Source organism: Sander lucioperca, chromosome 4 (assembly GCF_008315115.2).
Source record: "Sander lucioperca isolate FBNREF2018 chromosome 4, SLUC_FBN_1.2, whole genome shotgun sequence".
Classification (NCBI taxonomy): domain Eukaryota; kingdom Metazoa; phylum Chordata; class Actinopteri; order Perciformes; family Percidae; genus Sander; species Sander lucioperca.
Window position 1 is genome coordinate 19,461,317 of NC_050176.1, and position 16,978 is coordinate 19,478,294.

Sequence of the window (16,978 nt, forward strand, 5' to 3'; positions counted from 1 at the left end):
ATCAGCTTCACGTAGCTACATTCATCTTTCTCACATTTGTTGAGAGCTTTGCTGCTGACAAGTGCAAACAACCCTTTACACAACTATCTCAAAAGCTACAAATTTAAACCACTCAAAACAACATTCTTAATCCAGGGTAAACTAAGTGTTAGTATTCAATCGATGGTGGGCCTGGTATTTTGTTTTAGCAGGATTTGGGGATAAAACACCATTCTATGTAGGCCTACATACTGGCCCATAGCCTTTTTCACAAGTACACATTTCATGTATCTTCAGACAAAGATAGCCTCCTGGAGGCAGGGTATTTTAACAGTGATTTGTAATGTGATAGCCTGAAAATGCTGGCAGGTATTAACTGTCAACTCGGGCGCTGCAGGATATTGTAACAAGTCTGCTGGATATGCAATAATATGATGACACTTCTCATTATAATTTATACCAAATTGCTTTATTTCTGCATAGTCACCGACTATACTTATTTGCCATATCACCCAGTTAATGCTGGTGCATTATGGTCAAATAATGTTTACACCCCTGCCCATATACTTTTATGTGTACTTTTGATCAGGGGCAGTTTTTTTGGTTTGGGTTAGGCCCTTTACTTCCAATTAAGTTAAAAAAAAATATTAGCACAACAGCATACAACAATGTTTGAGAAAAAACAGTGAGCAGCATGGATTTTGTAAATACTGAGGGAGGTCCAATGTCCCCCAGCAGTGACTGGCTACCAACCAAAACCTATACTGTTTTCTAATGATTTAAAAAGCCACCCATTTTTAATTTTATTTACTCATTCATTTCATTGTTCAATTATATTTACTGTAAATATTACGGATGTTGTTTCAAAGCCTTCTCTACACTGCCAGGTATGTAATTCTGGTAGAAAATAAATCCTTTTTAATTTATTTAGTTGGGTTTTTTTCTGCTTAAACTGTCAAATGTCATGTTAAATATATTTAATCTATATAATATTGGAGTTATCCTTGAAAAGTCTCATTATATGTACACTGTAAACCCAGATTTAGTTGTAGCCTAATTAAACTTTTTAGTGGTCACTACTTGTTCTTTCATGTTTTGTTAAAAACCATAGGCATTACTAAATCACATTAGTTGTTTGTAATAATCATCTTAAGTATGCAGTGCACAGATCATATTAAAGGTCCAGTGTGTAACGTGTCTGAAAGTTGTAAGTCTTCTGGTAGCTGTGCCAAGAGAAATCTCAATCATTCCCAATCTTGCAGAGACGGAGAGCGTAGCTATATGTAAGGAGATAACATAGGCACAGGCTAATTATTGCTAACTAAAATGCTAGTTAACATTAGTAATTCTTAAACAGCTAATGTAAGTCAAAACTGCCTGCGAGCTTCTCCTGTACTATACGGTAATTCCTCTACTATGCGACAGTAAGTCCCGTGGTTATGACACAATCGTTAGCCTATTTTTACAAAAACGTCTGCTACGGAGCCATAACGTGAGGTACAAGGTAATGGAGCCTTTTATACATTGTCGTGTTTCTTTAGAAATAAACAATGGTCAAATAAAGTCTTTAAACGCTTCAGATGTAAAGTTATTCGCTGTCAAAGTGGCGTCAAAATGAATGGCAGTCAATGGAATGCTAACGGGGGGTGAGTGCTTATTAGCATCAAAATGGCGCCATAGGAGGTTCGGGTTGTGAGGAGACGCTTACCCCCTTGGTTCTGAAGCGAAGCTTACCCCCTTGACCCCCTTGCTCCATATTCATGCGCCATCTTGAAATACGTTAGCCGGTAAGGGACATACAGGACATACTGCTCCGCCTTTCGTTTTTTTCGCTGTCACATGATAAACCCACAGGTGCTGCTAATGCTGCTAATGGGTATCGTAGCTTCCCGGCCCCGGCAAGTTTGAAAAAGGAAACATGGAGGACCGCACATATTCAAAATCCAAATTTCAGGAACAGGAGTCTTCTTCTTCGCCCAGAAAAAGAAAAAGGATATTGAAAAGAGCAAGAGACTGGCTTTTTGAAGCGTGAAGGCTACCGTAGCTGTAATACGTACTTTGAACTGTGTGGTGCGAGAGAGTTGATTGCGATATATAATCTCAACGCTAGATGGGAGAAATTCCTACACATTGGACCTAAGATAACTTAAGAACATAAGGTTTCTGTATGGGAGGGGCGGGGTCATTTGACTGTTCCGCGCTAAAAACGGTGTAAAGGCTCATGGGAAAAATATATATATTCTGAACGGTTTCTGTCCCAGTTAAAGTGTTCTGTTAATGTTTTGGGTGTGCATTTATGTTATCTTGATTTTAGTTTTGTAGGGTTGATTAGTGTTCATGTTTATCTACTTTTATTGTTGCACTGATTGGGGGGACTGATGGGGTCTGGACAGTGAGGAAATGTATGGTCGAACAACCATGCAGAGCATGTTGGAAATTACAATCTATGCATTGTCATCCTTTCTGTTTTACTGGAATGAATGTGTTGAATACATTCTTCTTAAAACTATACTGTTATAAAGAAAAAAACATATTTATAAGTTTTAATTCTTATTATAGTTTTGATAAGTAGAGCCTAATGTTTCATATTTATTAAATTTTCAGTAACATATGTTTACTAATGATTGTTAGTAATGAATTTGTCTACTGCATCAAACTACCAGTCTGTGCTAATACAACTTGATCTGTTAAGTTTCACCTTGTCGGTTCAAGGCAACAGGTTTCCACGCAAATTTCTAGTAAAGTCTAATTACTAGTTTGGGATAACAGTGTAATATTTGTAGAATGTAAACTCCACATTTCATTTAACATTATTTTAGTGTTTTTTTCACCCAACCTCACTAAATCTACTATGACTGAATAGAAAAATGTTGAGGCTAAGAGTGCAATTCATGTAAAACAGAGGTTGCTGAAGACAAAGGGTCTACAAATAGTTTCTGTCAATTCCTTAGCAAATGAAATCTAACAGAACCAGGCTTAAACAGTCATGTAAGGTTTAATTTATACATTTATTCTGATTACAGCTGTACAGGAATGCATCATCACAGCAGAAACACAACCTTAACCCAACCATGGCACAACAGCCGTCACAACACATCCAGAACTCAACCATAAATTTATGTACAGGCTCAATCAGCTCACCTCAATTCAATGTCTATAATTATCTTCATTATTATTCACATAGAACCATCTGTCTCTGAAATATATCTTTGTTTTCAAAGAGCATAAAAATACAATTGGACTCTTCATTGGGATGAACACTGGTGGTTGATCCACCGTCTGGCCTACATGGGGGACCACTGAAAACTGGGGAGCCGAGGAGGAGCAGAGCCAATTTATTACAGCTTACGGTGGGGGGGGGGGGGGGGCGCGCTTATATGGGCTCATACAAGGTTTCTCAATGGTTGCAGGAGGACTGCAGACAGGTTGATGGATTTAGGGGATCGTATAGGACTCACAACTCAACCTATAAACTACTTTTGACATAACAGACACAGGAACGAGTGAGGGTTTGTAAGAAAAAACATTAACATGTTGGAGTGGAAAACAAGAAAAAAAAAAAGACAACAAATAATTTTGAATATATAAAAGAACACTACCAAGGCACAGAGAGATGCAGACTTAATAAAACGGACACAGAGGGAGAAAAAAAGGGCGGGAGGGGGAGAGACAAGATGGAAGGTGGACAGATTAGAGGCAATTTCACTAACCAACACTAGAGAGAGCTCTAACAGCTCAAATACCCAGGTATATTATAAACTATGTATGTAACTGGATGTACTATATAAAGCATTGAAATATAGGGTTATCTTTTAAAAACACTGTTCACTGCAGCAGGACAAAGGGATACACCGCATGAGTGTGCTTCTATATATGTGTCTTTGCATGTAAATGTGTGTATGCAAATGTGTAGATTCATTTCCAAGCAAGCCTCCATAGATGGAGCTAAACACCAACAAAGCGGAACACCAGCGAGATTAAAACCAATGTAATGTAATGTAATGTAATGTAATGTGTGTGTATTTGTGTGCGAGTGTCTCAAAATCCATGGACACACATCTATATTGTCGTTCTGATCATTAGAATAGCTACTGTACGAGTGGGAGGACGTTGACATGAGCATCAGCAGGGACTACACACACTCGTAACGACAACGACGGCAGCAACAATAACAACAACAGCAGCAACAACAACAACAACAACAACAACATGAAGAGAGACAACACACAGGTCAGGAAGTCCGGCTAACCACCATTCCTCCACTCATACAGAAGAGAAATAGAGGCTACGATTCATCTGGAAAAATGCATCCTTTTGACATCGCAGGAGTGGGACAGACTCAGAAAGCGGTCTGTCTCTCCATGTGCTTTTAAAAACGCTCTCTGGTATCTCATCTGTATGCATCTTGTCTATCTATCTAGCTATCTATCTATCTATCTGCCTGTCTATCAGTCAGTTTATGTGCTTATTTTGTATTATTTTTTTGCAAGCAATATGCTTATCTGTCTGCCTCCCTGTCTGTCTGACTGAGTTAGCATCTCTGTCAGAGTCTGTAGAGATAAAAGGATGAGGAAAATGATTGTGCTTCTGGTTCCACACAGCCGTCTGAGGCTGGGCGGCGGCGACGACTCGCTGGGCTGCAGAGGTCAGAGGTTGTGTGGGAGCGGCCTCCTCGCATTGGGAGGCGTACTAGAGCTACTGCGCCAGACGAAGAGGACGCCGTCCTCGGTATACTGTACAAGGCTACATGAGAAGCGCTCACGCAAGAGGGACACACACTCAAACACACACACACACACACACTCTCAGAGCGCCAGCGTCGAGCCTTGGGAGAGTTTTCTTAATACACCTACACATGATGGGGGGGTGGGAAAGGGCTTGTTGGAGATGAGACGTGGGCGAGAGATCAGTCGAGCATTGCATCCAGCTGGTCTGCCAAGTCGTCAAACATGGTGCCGATGTCGTCCAAGATGGAGACTGTGGACTTTTTGCTAGAAAGAGAGCTGGGAGATGGATAGGAAAAGAAGGAAGAGTTTAGCTGATAGTGAGGCAGACACAGCACAGTCACAGTAGTAGTTTAGAAATGTCACTTAGCATTTTATGGATCTCTTAATGATTAATGATAACCCCAATGTTCCTCAACATAAATACAACATTATCTCAGTTGTTATGGCGAACTTGTTAGCAAACAGTTGCCTTTAGCAGTTATGGAGCAACATTAGCATTCATTTGCAGTCATGTTTCTAGCCACCTAGCATAAATAAGTCAAATAACCAGACTCTTTTAGCTCTGCTATTGGTCTCTACCAACCCCTGAGGGAAATATCTTGCTCTTAAGCAGCTTATTGCTTCACTATGTTCCCCAGCTAGTTTGATCATTCTGTCTGTCTGTTATTTGTTGCTGGGCAGGTAGTGTACGGTGAGCTTTTAGAGCTTTGAAGCTAAAAACATCTGCCTGTTGAATGAACATGAATGGTCTGCATTACAAGTCCTACTGCCGCTGCTTCACATTAGAAACATTACTGTTAAGCAGCCACAGGAAATGCAAAGTGTTTGTTTGGTTGGGCTGTAAACGGACACCCCGTTGCTCTTCTGTTGTATTTCGGAGAAATTAGCTGCTCAAAGTATATTAAAACGGCCTTGCTGTTACCACGGTAATCAAGGGTTTTGCCAAATTAACCAAGTTTACGTCATGGCAATCGGTTATAAATACCCCATCGACCAACCTTGTTTCTGTCTGTTTGTTTTGACGTAAGGCTTTAAATTCTACAGTACACATCAGCCCTAGCAACCGTTGCTATGGCTGGCCAGAGGCACAAATCAGAGTGGTGGAAAATTTAGAACAGTTCGTCGTTTCAAATGGGAACAAACCACTGCACTACTGACCCAGAATTAGAAAGTGATTTATAACGCTGGATGTTTTTCAGGTTTCTACAAAGTGTAAACTTTAGATTCAGCTACATTAACCTCAGTGAATGATTCGTGGGCGTTGTAATGGGCTTCTCTCATTCAAGGAACACTTCAACATTTTAAAAAAATATGCTTAAATCACTTTCTTACTGAGGTGAGGGTTAAAATAGTTGTGTGTAAGCACAGATTTTGGTAGACGTCTCTTCTCTTGCCATTTCCATTGAACCACAGCTGTATTTCCCCAAACAACAGTTACAGTAGGGGACTCTCCTGAAACCACAAATTCTTGTTTTACACTTCTGCTTTAAAGGTTATATTTGTCACATCCACAAACAATATGTGTTACGAAATGCAAAGTGGCATACTCATGAGGGCCCACCTAATAGACAGTGTGAAAAAAGAAATATAAATGATAGGAACAATGAAATGTACATACCAGAAACTATACAATAAAATTGTATAGGCTACATGCATCCAATGCATGGATTCAAGATAGAATGTGTAAATTAATGAGTTTTATAGTTGTTACTAATTGTAGCTACAGGCTAGCTGTCGTCGTCGTCCCCCCACACACACACACACACTATTTTATTTCCCCAACACCATTGCCTGAAACAAGTCCTCCCACTTCGGAGCTCTACATTGTGTGAGGAGAAGCTAATTTATGCTCGGATCCTCTCTTCATCAATGTGGATGCCAACAAGTTGTCCCGAGAGATTGTTGTTGGATATAAACAGTACATTCAAATGGCAAAATCTGATAATTAACTTCATAAAAACTCACTCATTTTGTGCGTCCTCCTCTTTGATTTTATGTTCAACAGCTTGCACAGCTGCAGCCAAGGAGGCACTGGTCTCCTCCAAACGATGCTGCACCTCCTCTTCCTCCTCTTGCTCCACTTCCTCTACTTGACTCTCCGGCTCCATCAGATTCCCTTTCTCTCCTCTCTTCCGCTCTTCCTCCTGCTCCTTGTGCCTCTTGTGCTCTCTCTCTCTCCTCTTTTCCTCTTCCTCTCTCCTCCTCTCCTCTTCCTCCTCCACCTCCCGTCCTCCCAGCAGGTCGATGGAGAGGCCGGCGATGGAGGAGCGGGGAGGTTTGATAGGGTGTGGCGAGGGGGTGGAGGGACTCTGAGCCGGAGAGGGGGAAGTCAGAGGGAGTCCCGGAGAGAGGGAGGGAGCAGAGGGGGTGTCAGGAGCTGGAAGAGGGGCGGCAGAGAGCGGAGAGGAGGGTTTGGGGGCCGGGGTGGGGCTGGCTGCAGCTGGGCTGGTAGCAGCAGGACTCGGGCTCATGGCAGCTGAAGCCACTATTGCTTTGCCTGGTTTAGGTGCTGTTGGAGGCCCACGGGGTTTCGGGGATACAGGAGGAGGTACACGCTTCGGCTCTGGTCAGAGAGAATCAGAGAGAAAGCTGTCAGTTTTCTTATAGACTGGAATACTCACACATCTAAAAGACAAGAAGGAGATTGGTACTGGATATCTAGTAAGATATCTATTACACAGATGAAGAGCATCTTTGGTCCAAATGTCACCAATAATTAAACATTTCAGGAGAGCTCTGATTATTACTTAGTTGAGCTAGCAGTACAAAACCTTCATTACTAACTTTCCGATAACAACCTCGACGTTCCATGTTGCGATGTTGGTCGATCATCTAGGGATCAGAAGAATCAGATGAAGAATTATCACGCATTTCTTTTGAGGATATATCTCACTGTTGCTCAACATAGCAACACGGGAGTCTCCTCGATAAAAATACTGTAGGTTTATGTTATGATCTCAATTTCCCAAGGTGATGTCTTTTCATATTTTGCTTGTCTGAACAACAGTCCAAAACACAAAATACTCAGTTTACAATTATATCAAACTGAGAAAAGAAAAGCAGCAGAGCTACATATTTGTAAAGCTATTTAACAATTATTTGCTTATCAAATAGTTGCAGATTCATTTTCTGTCGATTGACTAATTGACTAAACTCATTACAAATTATTGCTTTAAAGCACCTATGTAGTAGTAAAGACGCATACGATATAACTGCGACGTCCCAGATTTGACTCCAGCTGGGGGCCTTTGTTTCATGTCATCTCCCTACCTCCCTGCATTTCCTATCTGTATCTCTACTATTTCTATCAAATAGATGCAAAATGCCAAGAAAATATAGAAATGGAGATCAATAATCCCATTACTTAACATCACAGTTTCAACACCAGGACTCTGATGTAAAAGGACTAAAAGGAAACACAAAAATCAATATCATCGGAACATTTTAATACTATAATCACCTTAAAAATCTTTAAAGTGATATGTCTACTGAGGGACTACACACATCAATACATAGAGAAGCTAAACTCACTTGACTAGATGCCAAATCATCAGTTTAGTGTGTACATGTATGTGTATCTCACCAGGGCTCTGAGCTGTCTCAGTATTATCGGGCCCAGGTATGGGGACCCTGCGAGTCGGGGTTGGGGGGTCAGTTTGTGTCTTCTTCAGGGTGACTGTGGATGGTTTGGGTGAGACCGGCGGCTTCAGAGACTTCCTAGCCTCCATCCACTCACAGCTCTCTTTGTTTGCCTCTGTCCTATCAGAGAGCTCAGACACAGGCCTCCGCCTCAGGACCACACTGCCATTCTGCTGCGGCTCGCCTCCGTTTTTCCGGCTATCCGTTTGAGTGCCGGGAGAGTCTGATTGGTTATTGCTTTGAATGACACTTTCTGTATTCTCAGACGTGCGTTGTCTCCTGCGTATGGTGTCAGAGCCAGTTTTCATGGTAATAGCATTGGTATCCATGGATGCAGGCGCTTCAGAGTCTGTTGCCAGAGGACGCGGCCTCCTTCGAAGCGTCGCTGTGCCGTCTGTGACTTCTGATGCTGAGGATACCACAGTTGAGCGGGGCCGCGGCTCTGGACGTTGCTGGGCTGGTTGCCGAGGTAACAGGTTGATTTGATCACCAAGGAGACTTTCGGTTCCACTGATGGTCCTGCGCCGACTTAAGACATCATCCTCCTCAGATCCAAGACCGCCTGCGCCTGCCTGCCGACGAAGTACAGGTGGACTCACCTGGAAGTCATATGATTGTTACATATGCACTTAGTTAATAGACATTTAAAATCTGATTCTCAAAGTCCAAATCAAACACAAAGACACACACACCTGTAGGTAGTTGGTGCTGCCTCCCAGATTCCTCGGCAGGGTTTTGGCTCCACCCACGATAGATGTTTCCAGCATAGCGGCGAGGCTGCGAACACTCCCAGAAGCCCCCTCTGATCTCTCCAGGCCCGCTGAGTCCTGAGATCTTAAAGCTGATCCCAGGCTGCCGCAGTCACTGGCTCGCCGCTCTCGATAGCTTGGCAGCCCGAGTAGCCCTTCCACCTGTCCCACTTCCTCCTCGTCACCCCCGGTAATGGAAGAACAGGACCGTTTAGGTGGTGTTGGGGGCCGACCTTTCCGACGGGGACGGAGGGTGACAGATGATTGGCTGCGGTTAACAGTGGCATCATTAGGGGCAGTATGTGAGGAGCTGCTGCGGCACACAGTGGCGTATCTAGAGTCTGATTCTGAGCCAATTAGACTGTGAGTTCTCCGTCGCTCTTCCTCCTCACTGGGCAGGCGGAGCAGCGGCACTGACGAATCTGTTGCCATCTGGGTGGAGGGGCGCGGTCGAGCCCTGGGGGAGGCCTGCTGGGTCCGGCCATGTGGGGGGGTTTGTGGTGGGTTTTGTGTCGGTGTGTGGGGAGAGGTCTGTGAATGTGTGAGACCTGGGCGAGGTTTGGCCAGCGGACTGGGGGCACCGTCCCTCTGCTTCCTCACCTCCCTACGGGGCTCTGTACCGGTGCTGCCACCTGGGCTGGATGGAGGTGTAGAGGGGCTCTGAGGAGGCTCAGAGCTACTTCCTCCCCTCTGTAGCTCCTTCAGTCTCTTCACTCCCAACATCAGCTTCTTCTGATGGCCTGATGGGAGGCAGAGGTGTGGAGGAGAGGAATAGTTACTGTATGTTTTGTGGAGCGCACAAAACGATTGGTAACAAGTGAGATGAGGACTTCTGTCTTTTATTCTTATAAGTTTTGAAAATCATACTTGTGACAATCATCAAGTGAACTAAATCAAAGGCTTTATATCTCTTCTTGCCTTGTTATTATAATATTTTATTCACCCCACTACTATAATTGGAGAGAGCTTACAAAATGTAAAAAAATGACAACTAATTATTATGACCTTAATATACAAATATAACATTATTACAGCTTCTACACCAGAGCCATCACTGAAGTGAACTCCACAAAACAATGCCCCCCCTACCACCACGCCCTTCAACATTATCACAACACTCCACACCACAGGACTAAAACTGGATTAATATTTTCCATAATGTACAAAATGCCACTTCTTTTAATTGCTTAATTTTATTATTATTTTATCTTTCTTTTTTATTATTATTAGTTTTTCTGCATGACAGGTGCGCGTATGTGTGTATGTGGCATGTAAGTTTGCAAGCATGTGTGGAATGATCATGTAACCTTATCAGGAGGTGCACTGCAAATGTAGTTGTATAATGGGCAATGACAATAAAGGCATTATATTATTACTGCACTATAATGTGAGCGCTGTGTGTGCTTTTTCAGATAAGTGTCATGCCCTTCCAAATTCACCATTGATACTGCTTGGTTCTGCCTTTTGCACAGGTTATGTTTAAGGGGTAGGGCCAGAGGGTTAAGGGGGATCAGGAGAAGTGAGGGCTCGCAATGGCGAGGGCTGGGGTACAGGGGCAAAAGTCTCAGGATCTAGGTGAGGGTCAGGGCCCAAAGGGTGCTTACTTCTATTCTTAATAATGTAGTTGTGCCTCACCGAGTTTAGTAATGCCAATCTCTTGCAGATCTTCAAGGCTGATGTCGGAGATGAAGTCAATGTTTTCATACCCATTTTGCACCAGAACCTGGTAGTACTGATTAAGACCCAGGTGAGACAGCCAGTCTGCCAGATTGGCCTAAAACAGACACAAGGACACACAAACATGGGCACATTATAAAAAGCTTGTGCACAGGTTACAAGATACAGAGTAGAATTCTGAAAAAGTAGTTTCTTTACAGACTGGAACAGTTGCATGTGTGCATATACTGTATGCTTGTGTTAGTGCAGCTGCCTAAACTCAAGATCTCCCCCTTTTTCTAATTTGTGTAGTACACGTGAGAGCCTTACAGGCTTGTGGTCTGGCAGCCAGTCTGTGGAGGGCAGCTTGCTGATCTCTGATGTTAACTTCTTTCGATGTCCAGGCTTCATGACCCCAATTGCCGTCAGGTCCTTCAATACAAAGCACACTTACTAGTCACATCAGGAATTCATCACAACTACTGTAGGTGTTTTTTCTCTTACATGTACATGAGCTGTGTGTGATATGCCTTAAGGAATATTTTTGCTTTGGATAATTTCTGATGAGTATCCCCTGCCCTTAGGGGGTTTACGTCATACCACTGTGTCTGCTTCAATACACAAACACACACATACACACTGGTACTAAAAACACACACAAGGACAAACATGGGGTAGCGTTTACAGCACAGACTGGAACACACGGCCATGTGTGAACACAGGTATGTAAATGAAGCAGACAGAGTATGAGAAGTGACTGGTTGAGGCTCAGGACTCACACCGGGGGGTCAGGTGACAGAGACAGGAGGGTCATGATGACATCATCCACGTCAGTGGGGCGCTGATTTAAGAGCTGTGCTGGGCAGAGCCTTGACAGACAAGGGGCGGGGCGTGAGGGGGTCAGGGGTCATGACCTTACCTCAGGGGTCATGCGGCTAATGGTGTCTAGATCATATCCCGCGGTGAGGAAGTGGGTGGTGTAGAACTGCAGCTGAAACTCACCCAGCCACGCCACTACTGCCTGCTTCTAGAACACAGAACACAAAACACTACTGCCTGCTTCTAGAAGAGTCCACAGGCTTCTTCTAGAGCACGGAACACAGACCTGTTCTAGAACACAACATAGCAGCCGGCTCTAGAACACAGGAGAGAAGACTGTTCTAGAACACAACATAGCAGCTGGCTCTAGAACACAGGAGAGAAGACTGTTCTATAACACAACATGGCAGCCGGGTCTAGAACGCAGGGGAGAAGACATATTATATTATAAGACTATAGTATTTTTCTTTTCCTTTTTTGAGTGGAGCTGCTCTGGAACGCAAAATACATTTCAGTGTAAACTGCCAGTAAAGTTGTATCATATCGTATTGCAGAACACAACATAGCAGCCTGCTCTAGAACACAGGGGAGAAGACTGTTCTAAAACACAACATACAGTAGCAGCCTGATCTAGATCACAGGGAAGAAGACTACCGTAGAACACAACATAGCATTCTGCTCTAGCCTGGGAAAACCCTGACGAACTTCCGGCAAATTTGAGATTTGCTCTGCTAGTCAGTCTGGCCAAGAGCCCATTCAAGCCCATTTCCAATTTTTCCAAATCGAGGCACCAATCACCAATCAATTTTCAACCCATTGAGGCGGGCTTTACACAATGACGATAGCGCAGCGACGACAAGCAGCTTTTTGTTTACATTCAACATGACGGCCACCGAAGCGCAGCAACCCATTGAGGTCGCTGTCGCTGCTACGTCACCCGGATCGTTGGTCTGATTGGTTGAAGGACTATCCAATTGCACCCAGAGGCATTTGAGCGGCATCTGTTGGTGACGCCCCTTTGGAAATGGGCTATTACTGAACGTTCCTGGGGGTCTGTTGTCAACCAGGCTAATTCTGCTCTAGAACACAGGGGAGAGGACTATTGTAGAACACAACATAGCATTCCGCTCTAGAACACAGGGGAGAAGACTGTTCTGGAACAGAACATACAGTAGCAGCCTAATCTAGAACAAAGGACAGGGGAGCAGACTTTTCTAGAAAACAGCACAGTAAATTTCATTGTAATCCCAAAATGTAATCCTGCTCTACAACAAAATCTAGAAAGCATTCACCAGCAAGGAAAGGGAACCTGTTCTGGAACACATTATAGAGAGCAGATCAGCTTGTAATGCTGTTAGCTTACAGAACAATAACCATGGTGCACAATGCCAGCACAAATTCAAAGAACAATACCGCCTATATTTATGCTCAAAAACATAACTGTTTAATACTGTTTGTTACATACTGCTACTAAAATACACAGTAAAATCACTTCAGGGTTTTCAGTTTTAATACTATAAATGGATCTCTCTAGAATACACATTACTCCACTTAGGGTAAGTGGGAAAGAGTGCTTTTCTAATTTGGGTTGACGGACCTTTTTACAGGTCAAATTTGATTATTTTTTTTAAACCACTGGCATCGATGCTATATTTTGTGAATTAATTAAGTGTCAAAGAATGTTGGATGAGATCAACCAATCAGGAACGAACACTACTGCTTTGCTTCCGTCATGGAACATTGCTGTTGCCTGGCAACCAATAAATATACGGCGTCTGCTTGCTTCTACAACACACAGAGAATTTGACCCTCAGCGTCACAGAACACAGTGCTGGTTCTCGAGCAGAGCGGCAGCATGTGGGTGTCTCAGTGTGGTGTGAGGACAGGGGGTGGGAGGAGGAACAGAAGGCAAGACAGCAACTGACTACTCAATGTGTCTGTCACTCTGCCTGTCTCCATGGTGACACACTTGCATGCTCATCCTCAGGATGTCATCTGTTCAGGCGCAACACACTCACCCTGGCAGACAACACATGTGCCCACTGAACCCACCCTTGTAGATGTCTTTCTCTTAAACAAAAGCACTGGTTGAGAGGAAACAGAAAGAACAGAAAGAGGAGGCTCCAGAGTGAACCAATCTGCCATCCAAGAACTCACTTTCCCATCATCCTCCTCTGCTTTCCGCTCAAACGACCGTTGTTCATGAACTGTGCAACTGGAGGAGCCTTAGGGTGGACATGAAAGGTGAGACAAGGGAGAGAAACAAGAAGAAAAATAATAAAATATATTACTTTTAGCAGTAAAGGGCAATTTTGTTATTTTACTCTTTTATATTTTGTTAATGAAATCCATTTTACATAAGCCATTAACCACACAAAGTGTATTTCAAATACAGCCCCAGTAGCCCTCAGTAGACTTCAGCCTGTGACTTTATGTGGTGGTAATGCGTCAAACTAGTTATTTATAAAATGCTTGTCTTTCTGGATCCTGGAGTTTCTTAATAATTTCTTAGAACAGAGTTTATTTGTCACTGATTATTACAAAGAAACATGTACTTATATACAAATTATAAGGAAAATGGAACCAAGTACTGTACTTCCTTGATCAAAGAAAATGGAACGCTTGTGTGGTGTTTCCATTTACTTATGAGTTCAAACTTTTGCAGTTATTTCTAGTTACTTATTTACAGGTTAATGAACAGCTTCTTCCCCTGAAAGAAATTGTTACTAGGTTTCCATTCTAATAAATGATTAAAATAACTTAAGGAACTGAAACTGAAATGGTACCTTGTTGCAAAGCCAAGATATTGTGTTATCTAGTGATTAAGTGCAGTCTTTGAGGATGAGGAGCAGTGGAGGAATTAAATCAAGCCAGGTTTATATTGCCTGTGTAGTCCTTCATTATAATTTTGGCAACAGCGTTTAGGGTTGGCTGGCTCTATGGTGCTGGTTTAGCACTACACTTCCCACGTATCACTTAACCAGTAGAATGACAGCAGACTAAAATATGCTAATGGGTATGCTTCTTTCAAAGATAGATTAACAAATGCACTACAACTACAAGCACAGTGCCCACATTTAAGTGGGATACCTGAGACACCATATTAATGCCACTGTATGTGTACATAAATACATCAAACATGTTTTATAGACCCTTTGCAAATGTACAACTTTCCTTAGCCCCAAGTAAAAACTCAAAGAAGAAGAAGTGTGCAACTGCTTACACTGATGTGAACTTGTATATATGTAAAAACGAACAAGTTACCTGTGGTCCCTTATCCAATATAATCATTAATAAAATTATTACAATAGGCTGTGTTTAATAAATGATAGAAAAACTTGCCAGTCTAAACTAGATTTACTGGAGTTTTATATGTTTTTTGTTCCTTTAATTCTAAGGTCAATGTTATCCTACTGCACTTTCCTCTTTCTTTGGATGTTATAGTAAAGCATTTAGATTTTTCATCTGTGGTGGCTATCGCTGCTCAGTAACTAATTACACTTTAGTTTTTATTCTGCTTATTACGAGCATAGCATAAAACCATCCTGAGAACCAAAAAGGATTAATCCCAAGACAGAGCGACCTGTCCCTGGCTGTTTAGAACAGTGTTTTAGAGCAGCTTTTATAAATAAAGCATAACTTAAATTACTATTATACAAAGGCAGGGGCGGGGAATGCTGCTTGTGTCTGATATGAACAGACAGGTGGTCTTTAGAGGGCCAGGTTGACTAAAAGTGAAATGAAGAAAAAATACAGCAATAACAGCAGCAATCAAAACAAGCCCTGAGGCACTTGTTGTACCGGTGAACACTGCCTTGAGCTTTTTAAATTGTTTTCACTTTACTACAGAGAGAATGTTTTTTTGAATCACCGGATCAGTGGTATAACATTTTTTTTATTTGCAAGTGAGGACAGACTTTGTAGTATCCATTTAAATCACTGCTGTTTGATCAATTAGCAGAAGGCAGCAGCAAAACAGACTTTTAAATGAAATGAAAAATGGCACAGATTATCGCTGAAGCTTTTATGTTGTGTTTGTGTGGGTTTGTGTGCTTACCCGCTGACTGCTCAACAGACTGTGACTGCTCTAAGAGATGTTCCTTGGCTTTTACCGACTGGGACAGCACGGTGGCCAGAAGCTAAAACACACACACACACACACACACACACACACACACACACACACACACACACACACACACACACACACACACACACACACACACACAAAATGAAACATTTACTCAAGCATAATCATTTAAATCCCAGAGTTGCCTTGTGACTCAGCTCAGTGGACTAAGTACACATATAACAGACAGAGTCTGGCTTCTGACCTTTTTCCTCCTGTATTTATTGCAGTTTACCAAGATAAATGCAGCTGGAATAACTCTTAAAATATCCCTCCAATATGGGAACACCATCCAATTTGGCTAATTGCAAATTCAGTATTGTCTAAGGCACTACATAAAAATAGACCAGTTATATCCGGTGATAAAAGTAAATTTAGAATCTGCTAAAGGTGTGAGATACCAGACCTGCAGGGTGACACCACAGATTATAAAATGAAAGCACACTAGACAATGGAAGAAAAAAATCAACATCATGCACGGACCAGAAAATGTACTAAAGACACTTCACTATGTTGACTCTAGTTGGCAAGTTTGTATTGTTGTTGTGGGAGCCAACTGCATGTGATATTGATCATTTGTTTCATTAAAAATACATAATACTTAAATACCATGCATGACACATGCAAGCTTTTGTTAAAGTATGACTTCATGGGGCACTTACATATAATGATAATTAAATATCAGACTCAGAGCATACAAATACTAAAAACAACAGTATAAGGTTACAGAAATTACAATTTAGTGCAGCTGACGTCAGGCCAATGAGTCAAAGGGCAACTTACACTGTTACAAATTTTCCACACAGCATTGGTTAATAAACATTATTTTTTTATTATTATTGACAATTTGCACTTGCATATTTTATCATTATACCAAGATACAGGCAACATTCCCCTTATTCACCTGCCAATCTAACTAAACTAATCTAACACAAATGATATTCAGGGATAGATACAGTAGAATTAAGCTGTTACAGTTTGTCTAGGTAGAAAAGGTTGACTTTGGCATTTAGGGGCTTAATTTCCCTGTGTTTGATAAAAAGGAAAAACCAGGAGGCCACCATCTTAATGCACCTGGTTTACTTTTGAAAGAAAGCGATGCTGATCTCTCCAACGGAAGAACAAACTGAGCAGGAAACAAAATTGTGGTTAACCTGGTAACAAGACTTGTGTTTGTTTCCTGAACATGTTTTGCTGTTTCCCAGAAACAGGTGCTTTTTGATTTGTAAAGATCAAGAAGCAATGTGATGGAAACCTGTGCAAACACATGCACACAAATA

General features: G+C 42.2%; 1 protein-coding gene across 5 annotated transcripts in view; it reads right to left on the reverse strand.

Annotated features, from left to right (window-relative positions):
* Window positions 1-16,978, reverse strand: part of LOC116057214 (caskin-1-like) — a 53,531-nt gene that overhangs the window by 15,310 nt on the left and 21,243 nt on the right. For 2 of the 5 annotated variants that reach the window (XM_031309605.2, XM_031309607.2), the window contains 9 exons: window positions 15,627-15,708; window positions 13,727-13,794; window positions 11,670-11,777; window positions 11,081-11,182; window positions 10,730-10,868; window positions 9,038-9,834; window positions 8,290-8,944; window positions 6,672-7,269; window positions 2,969-4,982 (listed from right to left, as the gene is read on the reverse strand). In XM_031309605.2, the coding sequence (XP_031165465.1) occupies window positions 4,886-4,982; window positions 6,672-7,269; window positions 8,290-8,944; window positions 9,038-9,834; window positions 10,730-10,868; window positions 11,081-11,182; window positions 11,670-11,777; window positions 13,727-13,794; window positions 15,627-15,708 (2,646 nt within the window). In that variant the 3' untranslated portion in view covers window positions 2,969-4,885. Of the gene's footprint in view, window positions 1-2,968; window positions 4,983-6,671; window positions 7,270-8,289; window positions 8,945-9,037; window positions 9,835-10,729; window positions 10,869-11,080; window positions 11,183-11,669; window positions 11,778-13,726; window positions 13,795-15,626; window positions 15,709-16,978 lie in introns of those variants that run through there. The other 3 variants (XR_004106766.2, XM_036000935.1, XM_031309606.2) reach the window with 3 other exon arrangements.